The sequence below is a fragment of the Gracilinanus agilis genome, chromosome 6, assembly GCF_016433145.1.
Source record: "Gracilinanus agilis isolate LMUSP501 chromosome 6, AgileGrace, whole genome shotgun sequence".
Classification (NCBI taxonomy): Eukaryota; Metazoa; Chordata; class Mammalia; order Didelphimorphia; family Didelphidae; genus Gracilinanus; species Gracilinanus agilis.
In genome coordinates this window covers 12,432,739-12,449,021 of record NC_058135.1, presented here as the reverse complement: position 1 = coordinate 12,449,021, position 16,283 = coordinate 12,432,739, and the positions used below count along the sequence as shown (strand labels likewise).

Sequence of the window (16,283 nt, the reverse complement as noted above, 5' to 3'; positions counted from 1 at the left end):
GTCAAAGGTTTTGTGAACCTAGGCAGTAGTCTGAGCTCTGTCTGAAAGGAATTACACACCAATGCTTTATAACAAACTGTTTTCCACTAAGAATCATGTTAAAGATAGTCAGATTTCAAAGGATTAGATAAAGGACCCTTCATAGCTTGGCCAACATGATGCTATTCTTAAACTAGTTGGAAAGAACATGAAAAATAGGCCCAATGTGTCTCTTTTCTGCACACAGCTGGTCTTTATGATTTATATGGAGAATTTATTTTTGTAGTCTACTAAAACAAAGTTTGTTCTGAAAGAGCCACAGAGCACTTACTACTGAGACATGGGAAAAAAAAAAAACAACTAGCTAAGCAACCTGTCAAATATGCTAAACCACGTGGTTGCTGGGCATTCAAATGACTGTTTCTAGACCAAGAATGAATCACAACTACTTATCCTATGTCTAAAGTCCCTTTCAACTCTAAATTTGTGAACCTATACATGACCCATTTACCCTTCATCATATGAAGCAAGTACTAATGGAATGCAAAATATATAGAACAGTGTTTTTAAATCCCATGGGAAGAATGTCCATAGTTGCCTGTCTATTAGGATAATTGAACCCAAAACTTTCCCTTTCTAATATTTACTAAGAATGAATAAATAAGCAATTTGTAGTATTTACATAGATGTATTTTTAGACAGGGAGATTATAGTTATTTGCATTATGAGGTACAGAAAATGGGTTCTACCCCAGGAGTTTATATACTAAGCTACAAAGATCTCTTCTCTCCACCTCTACTCCACATTTCTGTTTTAGATATATAAAGATATAACCAAGGTAAAGGGTGATGGTTCTTTCTTTCCTCTATTTCTTTTGCCCCTCTCGTTTCATGTTCTGTAGACTTGTTCTGAGGCTGAATTAATTTTGTAAGATGTGCAACAGGGCACAAAAAATAGACCATAGAACTATTTCCAAATGAATTTTATAATGAAAATGTTGTAATGGGAACCTTTGGCTGCTTTAATATCCACAAACGAATCCCCACATACTCCTCAGAAACCACCACCTCCATGTTTTATCCTTTGTTTCATTTTTCCTTTTTCCATCAAAATCTTTATCTGCTTTCATCTATAACAAAGTTTAATTTTCTCCCTTTCCTCCTCAATTTCAATGGAAGTGGGAAGAGCAGTAAAAATGAAGCCAAAAAAAGACTTGAAAGAAGGGAATTCAAATCTTAGGTAATCCCAAGGATGACTATTCAGCCTGTGAATCATGCTGCCTCTGCAGACAGGAACATTGGCAGGCATGCTCAAGTACAATTAGCAAGGCCAATGTGGAAGGAGGGCCAGATTAGAAGTCATGCCAATAAATAAGAACTAGAACATGGAGTGAGAAGGAAAGAAAAAGGAAATAGGAGAAAATTACAGACCAAACAAAAAGACCAGAGTTCTCTTGGAACTCAGAACAAGATGAACAATTTCCATTCCCTGAACACCATAAGGTTTATAATGTGGTAAGTGCTACATCCTCATTTACCAGTTGAGAAGAAAAATCCAGAGAAGTGAAATTGAACATGCAGATTATGAAATGATGGAGTTAATCTTTCAGATCAGGTTCCATAGTCTCTTTCTGTGACCTCAGAACATAAGTGGGAATTAGGAAAGTATTTAGAAAACTAACAAATACAATAGTAAACACACCAGATAATTTGCAATATTTTCTTTTCCTTCTTGAGTGGTTTTTCAAATTAGTAAATAAAAATCTCCCATGGGTGGTACCAAGATAGAGTGGAACAAGGGCTATATTTTGAATTAGAAAGATGTCAGTTCAATTTTCTCCTGCTACATAGTTGGGTGACTGTGGACCAGTCAGTTAAACTCTCTGAGCCCAAGTTTCCTCAGCTGTCAAATGGAGATTTTGATAAGACCTATACTATCTACCTCACAGGGGCTTTGGGAGTTTTAAATGAGATAATCTCTACAGGGCACTTTGCAAGTTTTGCAAATGTCATCATGTAAATAGATCATGTGAATGTCAGTTTTTACACTCCAGGACAAAGAGTATAATTGTTTTTGTTGCTCACTTCATTGTCACTATTGGTTCTTTTAGCTATCTAGTTTATCTGGTCATATTTGGAATGGAAATGACCATCTGCCCAGCTGTTGCCATTACAATGAAAGGTCAGGGAGACAATATGTAAGCAAATATAAACAAGCTATATTCAGGATAAATAGGAAATGATTAGCAAAAAAAAAGGCACTGGAATTAAAGGGGGTTGGGAAAAGCTTCCTGTAGAAGATGGGATTCTAGTGAGGATTTAAAGGAAGCCAAGGAAGTCTATAGTCAGAGCAAAAGAATAAATAAAATAAAAGAATAAATAAATATAAAAAAATTTAAAGAGTTTTAAAATTTCAAAAAAGGATAAATAAAGAAAGAAAGAAAGAATAAAAGAGAGAAAATTCCAGGTATGTGAGACAGACCAAGAAAATGCCTGGAGTTGAGCCATGAAGCATCGAAGCATCTTCTTTGTTGAACAGCAAAGAAGCCAGTGTCACTGATATGTGATGGAGTGTAAGATTGAAGATAGGAAGTGGCTAAGTTACAAAGAGATATGAGTACCAAATAGATCTTGGAGGCAATAAGAGAACAACTTGAGTTTATTGAGTAGTTGGTAACATATTTGGACCTGTGCTTTAGGAAAATTACTTTAGTGGCTGGATGACAGTTAAATTGGAGTGGTTAGAGACTTGAGGCAGGCAGATCCATCCTCAGGCTAGTGCAATAATCCAGGTATGATACATCAGGGTAGGGGCAGCATTAGAGGAGAAAATCAAACATATTTGATAGATATTGCAGAAGTGAAATTGGCAGGCCTTGGGAAAAAATTGGATATGGGTTGAGAGACAGTGAAGAATCCAGGTTGTGGATGTCTCCTAGGTTGTGATCCTAATGGACTGGGAAGATGATGTTGCCTTCTATAATAAAAGAGAAGAGTGATGTGGGAAGGGCTTAGGGAGAAAAATATACCAAATTTAAGGCAGTTGGAGATGTGAAATTGAAGGTTGGCTGAAAGATTCAGGCCGTATAGGTAGATTTGAGAATCATAAGCATATAGTGCTAATTAAATCCATAGGAACTGATGAGACCACCAAATGAAAGGGTATAGAAGGAGAAGAGATGAGGGTTTAGGACAGAATCCTGAGTGACCCTACAGTTAAAGAGTATAATCTAGAAGAGGATCCAGCAAAGGGGATAGAGAAGAAATGTTCAGAGAAGTAGGAGGACAACCAGGAGAGAGTTGTGTCCTGAAAATCTACAGTGAAGTTCAGTGTCTCTCTTCAGAGCATTTCCAAAATGGGCGACTTGAAGGATTAGGTTGAATTTTCATATGCTTTTGGCATTTGAATAATCACTGATTGTGAACCCTCTTCTAAAGGGACCCAAATTAACCAAAGCATTTGCCATTGTTTCTAGCTGAGTCATTGAGTTGGGTATAGTTCTTCTACTTTCATTAACCATACAAGTAAATTTTGTTTTTCCCTTTCTTGTTACCCAAGGAAGACCAAAGAGGCACCAGATGTTTTTAAACTAACATCTCTTTCACAGTATCAAAATAACAAGACTGGTTGTAGGGAGGAAGCTGAGTTTGTTTTTCCTCTTTTGTCTCCCATCCAGCCACCTCGACGTCTACAGCTGGGACGAGCCATCTTGTCAAATGTGCTGAGAAGGATAAGACTTTCTGTGTGAATGGAGGAGAGTGCTTTATAGTCAAGGATCCATCAAACCCCTCAAGATACTCGTGCAAGTAAGATCCTGCACCCCCCTTTTCAAGTCTTCTCCCAATGCTGATGGAGTTCCTCTTCCCTTGCTTGTACCAGCTTGGTCACATGTTTTAGAGGGACAGGTTTTGGGCAAGCATGCCTTTTTCTTGTGTGGTCACTTTCCCAGTCCTTCTGGCCAAGCTGAGGTTATTTTTTTCCTCCTGATTGGCACTTTGTGTTTACACAAAGATGAAGAGCCCCCAGAGGACGAAAGGATGGGGCTTGACAGTGCCACATTTATGTTCAATAGATGAAATGAACTCAGTGTCACTGACTATGCTTCATCTCAGGTGACACTGAGAATATATTTAAAACACTGTACTCCTGCCAATGGGTTTGTCACTATGATTATATGTTCATTACTGATGGAATTTCCAAATTGGGTAACAATTGTATTTTGTGGGGAATTCAAATGAATGGGTGAATTTAAAATCTTGGTCATGCTAATGAGTAACTTACCTTTCAGAAGTACACGAAGTACTGCAAGGCAAAATATTTGATGCACTGTCAAAAGTTATTGGGGCAGCTAGGTGGCTTAGTGGATAGAGAGCCAGGCCTAGGGATAGGTGGTCCTGAGTTCAAATCTGGTTTCAGACACTTCCTAGCTGGTGATCCTGGGCAAGTCACTTAACTTCCAGTTTCCTAGCCCTAACTGTTCTTCTGCCCTGGAACCAATACTTGCTGTTGATTCTAAGATAGAAGGCAAGGGTTTTTTTTTTTTTTAAACATTTACCAATCCCTTTTTATTAGCCCTGTAGTTATCTAAGAGAATAAATGAATGTTCTCCCACAAAAACATCTTCCCACAGGAGAAGGAGATTTTTCATTTGTTCTTAAGTCTTCACTTATGAAAATGCAGAACAAGAGATTTCAGAGGTTTCATTGGGTCATGCACTTTTTCATTAAAAACTTTAATAGAGACAATATAAGACATCAATATACACAATTAAGATCACTTAGTTGCTGTTTACAGCAAGTGTTTCTTAATTCAGTGCATACAGTGCTACATGTTTTCAAGAGGAATTGCAAATTTGTAGACTTATTTTAGAAAGCATCCTGGGCTGTTTTGGGGATCTTCATGTTTCAAATATAGAATAATGTAGTCTAGCTTCATGTCCTCAGTACATATCAGCTAATTAGTTGGATGTGGCTCAAAACAGGCCAGTACCTGAGTGAAACAACAGAAAACTGGTTGATGTATCACTGGTGTCACTTGAAGGGCAAGCATTTGTTAAGTCATAGGAAGAAGTATTGATCCAAATGGTCCAAAGCATCAAGTTTGTGATGGGTACAGCTCCATGTGGAAATGCTGATCTTTAGCTGAAAAATAAAAATAAGTAAATTAATAAAGAGAGGCAAACAGATCCTGGGGCTTGCACATAAACATCCATTGCCCTAGAAATGGAACTTTGGTGTGCATATATCGACCAATGGAAGCATTTGCAGCATTTATGGTCAAAATGGTTTGGAGTCTCAGTTTCCCCATTTGTAAAAGGAAGGGCCAAGGATTGCATGAGCTCCCAGTTCTCTTTCATGTCTATATTGTTAGCATTATTAGTTGTTCCAGATTGGGGGAAAAGCATAAGTCAACAAACTCAGTTCTCTATTACTCAATACAAGTATATGTATTTTAAAAAATCAAAATACTAGTATATAGGTTATGAGAGAATTGTATTTCATCAAATTTTAACAGAAAGTAATCATTATTTTGTGGGAGGGGAGATATTCAAGGGAAGGAAAGAAAAGTAGAAACAGATTATTTACATAAAGAAGGATCAAATGTCGCAATGTCAATAAGTTCTTTGCAGCTTTAAAAGCATCATATAAAACTTACACATAGATAGAAGTAGATATAGATACAGATATAGATAGATTTATACACATGGATAGTGGGAAAAAAATGTAGGGCTAAAAGTTAAGATAATTAGGCTTTATCTCAACCATTAACATAGCTGTGTGACCTTGGAAAATTTTCTTCACTTCTCTGTGCTAGCTTCATCCTTGCAGTATAATGGAATAATGGGGAGAATACCACATTAAAAAGATGAAAACAATCTAGAGTTTTAGAATTCTATTCCCTGTTCTGCTGCTTCCAGCCCATGTGGCTTTGATCAGTTCCTTCCTGCTTCTGAGCTTAGTTTCCTTAGCTATAAAAGAAGGGAGTCAGAGTAGATGATCTAATCCTAGCAGGCTAAAATTCTCAGATCTGCAGGATTACTAGGCATTTAGGTAAGACCTGGGTTCAAGTTCAGCCTCAGATCCTCCTCTACCTTCTTCTCTATCTCTAGAATGAAACAAAAATTGAGAAACTTCCTTAGAAATTTTAATACATTTTGGTGGTATTGAACACTAGACTAAAAGACAAATACCTCTTGGAATTCCTTTGTCTAGGAATAGTCCAAGTGCTTTGCCCTATGTCAAGACATGTCTTAGAAATACATTCTGGGGCAATCTCTGAGTCTGTGCCCATAGCCTCTCAGCACACCACAGCAGCCTTTCACATCCCCTGTCCTTGGCATTTCTTGTGATTAATAGCATATCCAGGCCCCTGAGATGTCTTTCCCTCATTTCTTCTGTGCCTCTGACGTACTGGTTTCCTCCTATTCCATGGCCAATGGATTCTGACCAGAGAGAAAAAAGCCAAATCATGAAAGCCATATATCAATCAATTTGTCCTTTCCTAAGTGCTTACTTCCTCAGGCACTAACACTGTGCTGGGCACCATGATAAGACTCTGGCAGGGAGACAGAGAGAGTCAGCAACACATCTTTAGTTCAAAGTCAAGAGACCCAGCCCTGAGATGATGTTGTAGAATCTCATGCTTCAAACTCTAACCACGTTCACAGGGTATTTACCTCTGCTTACACCCTTGGAGGTCATCTAGGCCATCCCTCTCTTTTACAAGTAAGAACACAAAAGTCAACAGGTCTAATGACCTGTCCAGTGTTGTATAGCCTGTACACTTTCCTATATTTGTCCAAAATGCAAAACAAATGCCCCCTCAATAGCTCAAGTAGGGCATGTCCTGGGCGTGTTTCCTTTCCTAAGAGAAGAAGATGTCTGATGATATAGAATGATGATATAGCAGGCTCTTCTGGGAAACACTTATATTTGGGAGATTCCTGGGTTCAAATCCCAGTCCTGCCACCAGCTAGCTCCAGGAAAATCTTAGCTTTCACTTCTTTTTCCTCAGTTTCCTCACTTATAAATGTGGATGATCATTATTGTACACTCTCTCTCCCAAGACTATTATCATAAGGGAAGGCACTCTGAACTTAGATTGGTTACAGGAAACCCAGTCTCTCATTTCTATTTTAGCTTTTGTGCTAATTGTGTTCTTTTTAAAATGTCTGCATCATGCCTATCAGAGATTATATTTGACAATGCCACATTTTTCACCAGACCACTTAGGTGGAAAATAAGACCATCAACTCTAGTACTTGCTGAACATATTTCTGCTTTGTTAGAGAATTCATATTTTCCATATGGTCCATCTGTCAGAAGTACCAGCCACATCAGTTGAAATCAGCTTTGCTCCTAAATGAAGGCAGACCTTTGAAAAATCTAAGCTGGGGAGTTCTCAAGGCTGCTCTCTGGTTGCCTTCAGCCTCAGCTATCTTTGGTGGCAGTGAAGTGGACTGTGTTGGGCAAGTTGCAGTGGTGTGGTGGCCTGGATCAGTGTTGCATAGAGATTTGCTAGGGGAAAAAAACAATAGATGAAAATCTCTGGAGAGGAATTTCTAAATGACTTTGACATTCTCCTGCATGGAGGTTGAATGAGAACTCTGACAATTTTCATACCTCTGGTGCAGTTTTTTCTTTGTATTATTTGGATAAATATTCCTGATCATTTAAAGACAGCAACAGACATTGGTTTTCATGGTCTGGTGGCCCTTACCTCTCATCCTTTAAGGTTTATTGGTTTCTTCCTTAAAGAAGAAACCTTCCTCATTGGATTTGTAACTAGGATTTTTATGCCCAAGGGAAAAAGAAAGACTATGCATAGGGCACCTCAGCCACTAACTGGTAGCTTTGTATTTAAAGCAATTATTCTGGCTACCTGGGTGTTCCCTTGCTCTTTGTTTCTATGCTACTTAAATATTACAAATATTGCTAACTCCCTTGAAACTCAGTGCCCTTTAAATGTAGCACCTTGAGTGTCTAAGCCAAAACCCTGGTGACCGTGCCCCTGTTACATCTATGAACAAAGAAAATTGAAGGTTAATAAAGTGTAGTAATTAATTAAGGGTATTTATGCCAAATGATAGAGCCAGCACCTGAACCCAGAGGAAATGAACTGCCAAGCATCTCATAGGTAGCAAGTAGCAAAGCCCCTAATAGTAGAAGGATCTTGGTGGTTCATTGGGTAGGTGCTGGTCTTGGAATCAAGACTGGAGGTCAAATCTAGCCTCAGATCTTTCCCATCTTAGTATAGAAAAGCCCTTACTAGCCCATGAAAGCCTTTAATCAATTCTGAATTGACTCCTGACAAAAGCCCCTTTCCATGCTGAGTTGAAAAGAGAAGGGAAAAAAACTCATTTAATTTACATTTGCCTTTATTTTCTCACCTGGAAAATGGGGATAATAACATTACCTAACTTTCAGAGTTGTTGTGAGGATCAAATGAGGTAATTTTTGTAAAGCACTTAGCATAGTCCTTACTACATAGGAAGTACTGAATAAATGCTTGTTCCTTCCAAACCCATGTCTTCATTTTATAGAGGAGGGATTAGAGGCAGAAGAGTCTAATTCAATCAATCAGTCAACATGTATTAAATACCTCCTATATAGCAAGCCTTGTGCTAAGCTTTGAGAATACAGAAACAAGGAAAAGACAGTCCCTGCCCTCAAGAAGCTTAGACTCTAATGGTAGTCAACATACAGACAAATATATACAAAACAACCTATATACAGAATAAATAGGAAATAATTAACAAAGGGAAGAAATTGGAATTAATGGAAATTGGAGAAGTCTTCCTGGAGAAGGTAGGATTGTAGTTTGGACTTAAAGGAAGCCAAGGAAGTCAGTAGTCAAAATAGAGAAGAGAGAATTCCAGTCATTAAAGGGCCTGAGAAAATGCTGGGAGCAGAGGAGAAGATGAATGGAGTGTCTTTTTTGTGAAATAGCCAGGAGACCAGTGTTACTGGGTCAAAGAGTAGGTGTTGGGAAGTAAGGTTTAAGAATACTAGAAAGTAGAAGGAACCAGATTCTGAAAGGTTTTGATTGATATGTCCTTGTTCACACAGCTAGTTAATAGAACAAGTTTTAAACTATTAGGCTCCTGACTAGCCATTCATATCCTTTGCTTCCCCTGTTTAAATCATCATCTTCTCAATCTACTTGTACCAAAAAGCTTTCAAAGTTTAGAGACTTGGTAGAGGGCAAAGTGATGTGCAAAATCACCTCATTTGTCTTGTTACTACTAGAATTGAAGTGAAGACTCATTGAGATAGCAAAGCATGAATACATTTTTTACAACCACTATTACAGTTATTTATCAAAGAATACTATCAAGACAGTGACTCCTTGGGACTAATGATAAGATGATAACTAAAAATTAGTTGGGACACTAGGTGGCACAGAAATAGAGAATGTGGCCTGGATTCAGGAAGATCTGAGTTTAAAATCTGATCTCCAACAGTAGCTGTGTGGCTCTGGGCAAGAGGTCACTTAATTCTCTTTGCCTCAGTTTCCTCATCTAGTTAAATAAGCTGTAGAAGAAAATTCACTATCATTGCCAAGATAACTCCAGATTAGGTAAAAAAGAACTGGACATGACCGAAAAATTATTAAACAACTATTATAAGCTGAGAATGAATCTCTAACATTCTCCAGTTTACTGGTATATCTTGATGAAAAATGCAATTGAAACCTGTAGAGTCATCCAGTTTTTCTGTTTCCAGTATGGTACTCTCTCTAGCTTTTCCCTTTTATCAAGGCCCTTTCAAAAGAAGAAAAAAGTGTTGTCTTCTCTAAATGCAGAAAATCAGATTAGGTGACTTAGACAATCCCCTCCCTTCTTTATGATTTTATTTTTCTGTCTTACTGACATAGGAAAAGTAGCAGCCCCACGAAGATGATTATTGCAAATTTGTATACAAGGCAGTGACATAGCTCAAAATTGAGGAGATATAAGCAGGCTTTGTTTTATTTACATCTGATGAATTGGTAACTCCATTTGAAGTACTCACCATCCAAAATAAAGGTAGAGAGATATAGCCTCAAACCCAGCATTTTGGAGCTTACTTTGTAAGAGTAGAAGGTATGTAGTATGATGAAAAAATGCACAGATTGAAAAATAAGCATACTAGTTTGAAGAAATTCCTTTCTAAGTCTTATTTTCTGTAGTAGAAGGAATTGATGTAACTTATGCCTTAAAGATCAGTATTAGTAGATTGGTAAAATCTAAATTTCTCTCTATTTCCCCATGAGGTCAGAATGACTTGTACATCTGCCACTGGCCCATGCCTAAGCAGAAATTCTCAGTACAAGCTATATGATGGGACTCTATGTGTGTATACATGTATGTGTAATAGAGTAAAGAATCCCGGTAGAAAGCCAAGTCAGAGAGGTTGTTCTTAAGTAATTTTCTGATTGGATATTTGTAGTAGTGATGGACAAGATGAGACTCCTCTTGAGAAAACCAATGGATTTTACAGATAATATCAAATTTAGAGTTGAAACAAAAATTAGAAAAACACGCATGACCCTAAGCAGACTATGAATAGGGGTAGATAACAGAATAAGATTCATCTCAGAAATATGTAGACTAATAGTAACAATACATTGGGGATAGAATAATTCACAATACAGATAGAGATCCTGTCTGTGAGTGGGCGAAATCTGGCCTGAAGGCTGACTGGACTGCAGGGTGGAGAGGAGTCAGAATTTGCAATATGAGACTGCAGAAAAACAGACCAGAACTATTAGAACTGTCTGTCTGGCCAACTCAAATGTATGTACTCAAGGGAATGGAGAAAGACCTTGACATCAGCCTCCTGAACCCATGGAAAGTCTTTACAATTCATGTTTTCAAAACCAGTTCTCATCATCAGTCATATTATCCTTATTTAAACTGTATGTATTTGTTTAAAAAAAAAAAACAAACCTCAACACTGTCTCATAGTTTCTGAGATGTAGCAGTATAAGAATTATTCTAAACAAAGTGGATGTTCAAGACAAACTAGAAGATGTCTTGTTTTGTGCTCAGAGCCTTCAGGCTTACCCAGATAATTCCATATGGAGATGCCATTCCAGAGAAATTCTGCAGTCAATAGAGAAATGACTTTGTCTTCATATCATCAGTTCTCCCTTCCTTTGACTTCTATTCAGATGATCTAATGAATGTGAACTTGACTTCACTTGGGGATAATTGTGATGTCTTATTTGATATTGCAGTTGTCCTGAGGTTTCTTTTGGTGAACTTACAGAAAATGAGACAAAATCCTAAAACTTTCATTGAATTACAAGAAAGGCCCTTTGTATCTAACTGTACAGTAGTCCACAGAATTTTAAGCTTTAAAAAATAGTGAGATAGGGTATTGTTCCAGGACACGTTTTTTACTAAGCTTCTTCAAGTTTGAAAAGATATTCAAAAATGAGAATCTACATGACTTTTTTTTCAGACAAAGTTTTAAGTCCACTGTGATTTTTGCCTACCTTTAAATGGTCTCTCTTCTCTTTGAGATAATAGTAAGGAAATATGGATTTCAGGTTTAAAGAGGAGCTAGAAAAAAACAACTTAACATTTAGTGTATATGGATGACATCAAGCTACATGGCTTTTTCAAAAATTGAAATAAAAATCATAAAACAGATCCTTTACCCTTTAAAATCTTTATTCAGTGATATCGAAATGTGATTTATGCTCAAAAAGTATAAACTCATTAATGCATATGAAGAAAAGAAGGCAACTTCAAGCTTTAATGCAAGGGTCAAATTGAATCAATGAATGAATCTCATAATGCAAATATCTTGGAATCCTTGAGGCAAGACACATGAAGCAAACATGGAGAAAAGTATGACTGAATACATTAGAAGACTTGCTGGCATCCTGAAATCAAATCTCAATGTGAAGAACACACTTAAAGCAACCATTGCTGGACATTATCCAATTTTGTGTCACTAGCAAAAGTGTCAAATGGATAATCCCCAATTCAGAAAAGATTTTCAGCAAAAACATAATTTTAACAAAACAAGGCCTGTCTCCCTAAGAAGATAGTCGCTTGGCATTTAGTAATGATAGATAGATAGATAGATAGATAGATAGATAGATAGATAGATAGATTTTATATCACNGATAGATAGATAGATAGATAGATAGATAGATAGATAGATAGATAGATAGATAGAGTTTATATCACACCTTTTATAAGCTAAATGTTTTGCAAATATCATCTCATTTGATCCTTACAAACCACCTTGGGTGATAGGTGCTATCATCTCCAATTTACAGTTTGAGGAAAATGAGTCAAACAGAGGTTGAGTGACTTGCCCAAAGTCATATATCTAGTGTCTGAGTTTGGACTTGAACCTGGATCTTCCTGATTCCAGGCCCAGCAGCTCTGTCCAGTGCATCACTTAGCTGCCTGTGATAAGTATGTTTCATGCATGAGGCACTGTGCTAAGCACTCTGGGAAACAAAAAAGGAAAAATGCAGTCCCTACTCTCACAATCAGTTGAAGCAAGATGAAAATCCTCTTTCTAAAAAGGAGGTAAAATATATATAATGTGTAATATTATGAATAATAAATGTGTTCATATGAACTATGAAAGTATGATATATATGTAATCCATATATTTTGTGTTTATTCTATATACTATGCTTTCATAGTTCATGTGATAAACACATCAGAAAAGCAGTGTTTGAAATGCATAGAATCATTTCACTAAACAATAGTAAATGCTCACCTTTGAGGTTCATACAAGGGTTTGGTTAACTATAGCCTCAAATGGTTGCTTCTAGGTGGAACATGAAAAATCCAAGTTTTTGGAATTGGATCAAAAGGAATTCTCAGTATAATGTCTTTATGAATTAAGACAACAGCATGTTGATGAAGAAATATTGGGCAAATGGTTGAATCTTGGGAGTTTGTTTGGGGGAGATAGAAAGGTTTTTGCTGACGTTCAGGGTCAAGCCATTGACCCCCCCCCCCCCGAAATTAAAGGATTGTTCTTGAGTAGCTGGGACTACATGATTGAGGCAGATTATTCAAGACTTCAGAAGAAACTCTGCCATTGATCTGCAGATTGCACATATTTAGCACCTGCTCAATACTTGGGAAGACAAAGCATAAAAAAGGAAGAGGAATACATAGAGCAGTTCATTCCACCCAACAGACCCATCAATCAAATTGGAAGATATGTGTTATGCCACATCTATGTAGTTTCCTGCCTTTCTATTCATGGTCCAAAATTTTTTCATACTAAAATCTGAAGAAGATTTGCAATTTCCATCAGTGGAGTTTCTAAAATGGAACTTCTCACAATGATCACATTCCGGGTTGGGATTAAACTTAAAAGAAAAAGAAGGAAAAGGGGGAGAATGAACAAGTCTCAGTTCATGGATCTCTGTTACACAAAGACCTTGGACTTTGATTATCTCCTCCTCTAAGCTTCCCTGCTGCATTAGCCCATTCTCCTTTCATGCAGATGCCCCAAGGACTCCCACAGCACATCATTGTTGCTCTTCCCCATATTGATCTTGCTGAAGATATTGGGAAGAGGCAGTTTGCAGTCCTAGATTGCTTTGCACTCGAAGGAATCTGACAGAAAAGTAAATGTCTAACTTGTGCGAACGATAAGATTATTTTTAAAATGATAATTGCACCTGATATTGTTGCTGGGCTCATAGTTGCGGATGGCTTTATAGGATTATCTTATTTGATCTGAACAGTAACCCACGAAGCCACTACAAATATAATTAACCCCATTTGGCAGGCAAGAAAAGTAAGGTTCAGAGAAGGTGACATTGACCCAGTGTTACAAAGGTATTAAATGCCCAAGGAAGGACTCAAAATTTTTATTCTAAATCTGTAATAAGCACTATCTGTAGAGTCAGAGCACCTGAGTTCAAATCCTACTCCAAATCCCAACTTTGTGAGCATGGCCAGTTCCTAGGTCTCAGTTTTTTCATCTATAAAATGGAAGGCTTGGTGTTTGGGCTCTGTGGTCTCTTCCTGCTTCAGATCAATAATAATATTATCTGATGATGCTGGAAACCAACAGGGCTCTTCTAAATACTGAAACTCTAACCTTTTTCAAGCCCTTACTTTTCATCTTAGAATGAAGACCATCTCTTGGTTGTAAGACAAAAGGGTAGTAAGGGCTAGGCAATGGGGCATGAGTGATTTGCCCAGGGTTACATGGCTAGGAAGGATCTGAGTTCAGATTTGAACTCAGGACTTCCCATTCATCTCTAGGCCTACTTCTCAATCCACCGAGCCACCGAGCTATCCTCCAAATATCTCAATACAACAATAAGTATCAACTATGTAAAATACCCTGTATTAGATAGAGAGGGTCTTTATTGGTTTGCTTGAGTTGGAGAGCTTGGTCCAGACCTGTGACTTCACATATGCCACTCCTCTGTAACTCAGGCTTAGAGAAAGGTACTCAGTACTTAAAGAACTTAAATGATTTGGTCCAGGTTGCACAACTACTGTAAATCAGAGGTAGATCTTGAGTCTCTCTATCCCTTCTCCAAATGTGACCATCTATCATTCCTTGATACCTGTATCTATGCTTCTTCTCCTCCTCATCATCATCTCTTTCCTCCTCCTCCTCCTCCTCCTCCTCCTCCTCCTCCTCCTTCTCCTTCTCCTTCTCCCCCCTCCTCCTACTGTTACTACTACTAAATACTCCTAATAACTAATGAGAGGCAGACTCTTATCTTCATTTTTCAGAGGAGGAAACTGAGTTATAGAGAAATTAATTGACTTGTCCCAGTTCTCACAGCTAGCAAGTGTGAGGCCAGATTTGACATCAGGAATTCATATACTGTGTCACAGAGACAGAAAACAAAGAAACAAACAAAACAGACTCCCTGCTCCGAGGAAGCTTACCAATCTACAAAACCTCAAGTCATACTTTCCTGTCGTTTCTTTCTTTTCCGTATGAAAAGTAACTTTGTTGATAGCATTCATTTTATCACCTACATTTTCCAGAATATCCTTCCTACCCACAACCAGAGTCATTTTTTATTTAAAAGGTTGGGGGTGGGGTGGGGTTGAAAAGTTACATTTATCTTACCAAGATATTGAAAAAGTCTGAAATTATATCCATTGTTCCATACCCATAGAGAGCTTAGACACTGGATAGTGAAACTATTTTCTCTAGCAATGGATATTGATGTTAACTTCACCCAAAATGAAGTCACACCAGGAATTCAGGGATGGTTTGTTTACTAGGAGAAATATAAGCATAAATTTTAAAATAACATGATTATGTTAATAAATATAAAAAGGTTAAAACAAAATAACATGTTCACTCAGATCTTAAAATGAATAGGAATAACGGAACCTTTCCTTAAAATCATGAGAAATATCCAGCTTCCCCTCTAAATAGAATGCAAACTTTTAAAACATTGTCCAGCACACAGTAGGTGCTTGCTTAGTATTTATTGATTGCATTGGAATTAAACAAGAATTATCATTTATAAAAACTTGAATTTTTACCAGCAACAACAGGGACTTAACAAAGAAGTTCAGCATTTCCACTCTTATATGCTAAGAATTTCAACTATGCCTAAAAGTCAAACAGTGAATCTTAAGAATTTTATCAGAGCTTGGAATTAGATGATTTTCAGTTGCATATGCTTCCCATCTAAAATTGATGATGTTTTCTTTTGCAAAAGAAATAACAATCACACTTCCTTTTGTGCTCTGACAACAATCCTATCTGTGTTCTCCAGAGTTGGCTAAGTGATTGCTGATGCTGAGCCCTTGATTTCTCAAGAAAGAGGAACTGATTTTAGTTTCATCCATGCATTCAAGGGAATGACATGACATAAATTATTTCTTAGAAATCCCTTAGTTCTCTTTTCATGTAGATTGCCCAATCAATTGAGAAGACATCATCTCAGGGCCTTGGCTACTCTTTCCAACACCTTGTGTCAGGCTAATTCTGCAGCCAGAAGGAGGAGAATGAATTTAGCATATGGAGAGATTGGATAGATAATATCATTGGAAATTCCTCCTAAGTTTGAAAAGGAACATGAATAAGTGCTTCCTCTGGTTCAAATGCCCAGCCTAAAGGATTTCTGAAAGTTTCCCTTTATGTAGACATTATCATGACATGACTTGATGATTTCCACCCTTGCTTTGCAAATTCTAAATCACCATATACATAGTTCTTATGTTCATGACCGAGTAAGCAAAGACGCCCAGTAAGAAGGGATTCCTTCATTAGAAAGTTATTGCAGTATCATAACAGTGATTTTCCCTGGAGAAAACAATAAGAAAATATTGGCCAGATTTTCTCCCT

General features: G+C 37.4%; 1 protein-coding gene across 1 annotated transcript in view; it reads left to right on the top strand.

The window, feature by feature from the left end:
* NRG1 (neuregulin 1) overlaps positions 1-16,283 on the top strand; it is a 990,734-nt gene that overhangs the window by 943,686 nt on the left and 30,765 nt on the right. The window contains exon 6 of the mRNA XM_044681476.1: positions 3,656-3,785. Coding sequence (XP_044537411.1) covers positions 3,656-3,785 — 130 coding nt within the window. The remainder of the gene's footprint in view (positions 1-3,655; positions 3,786-16,283) is intronic.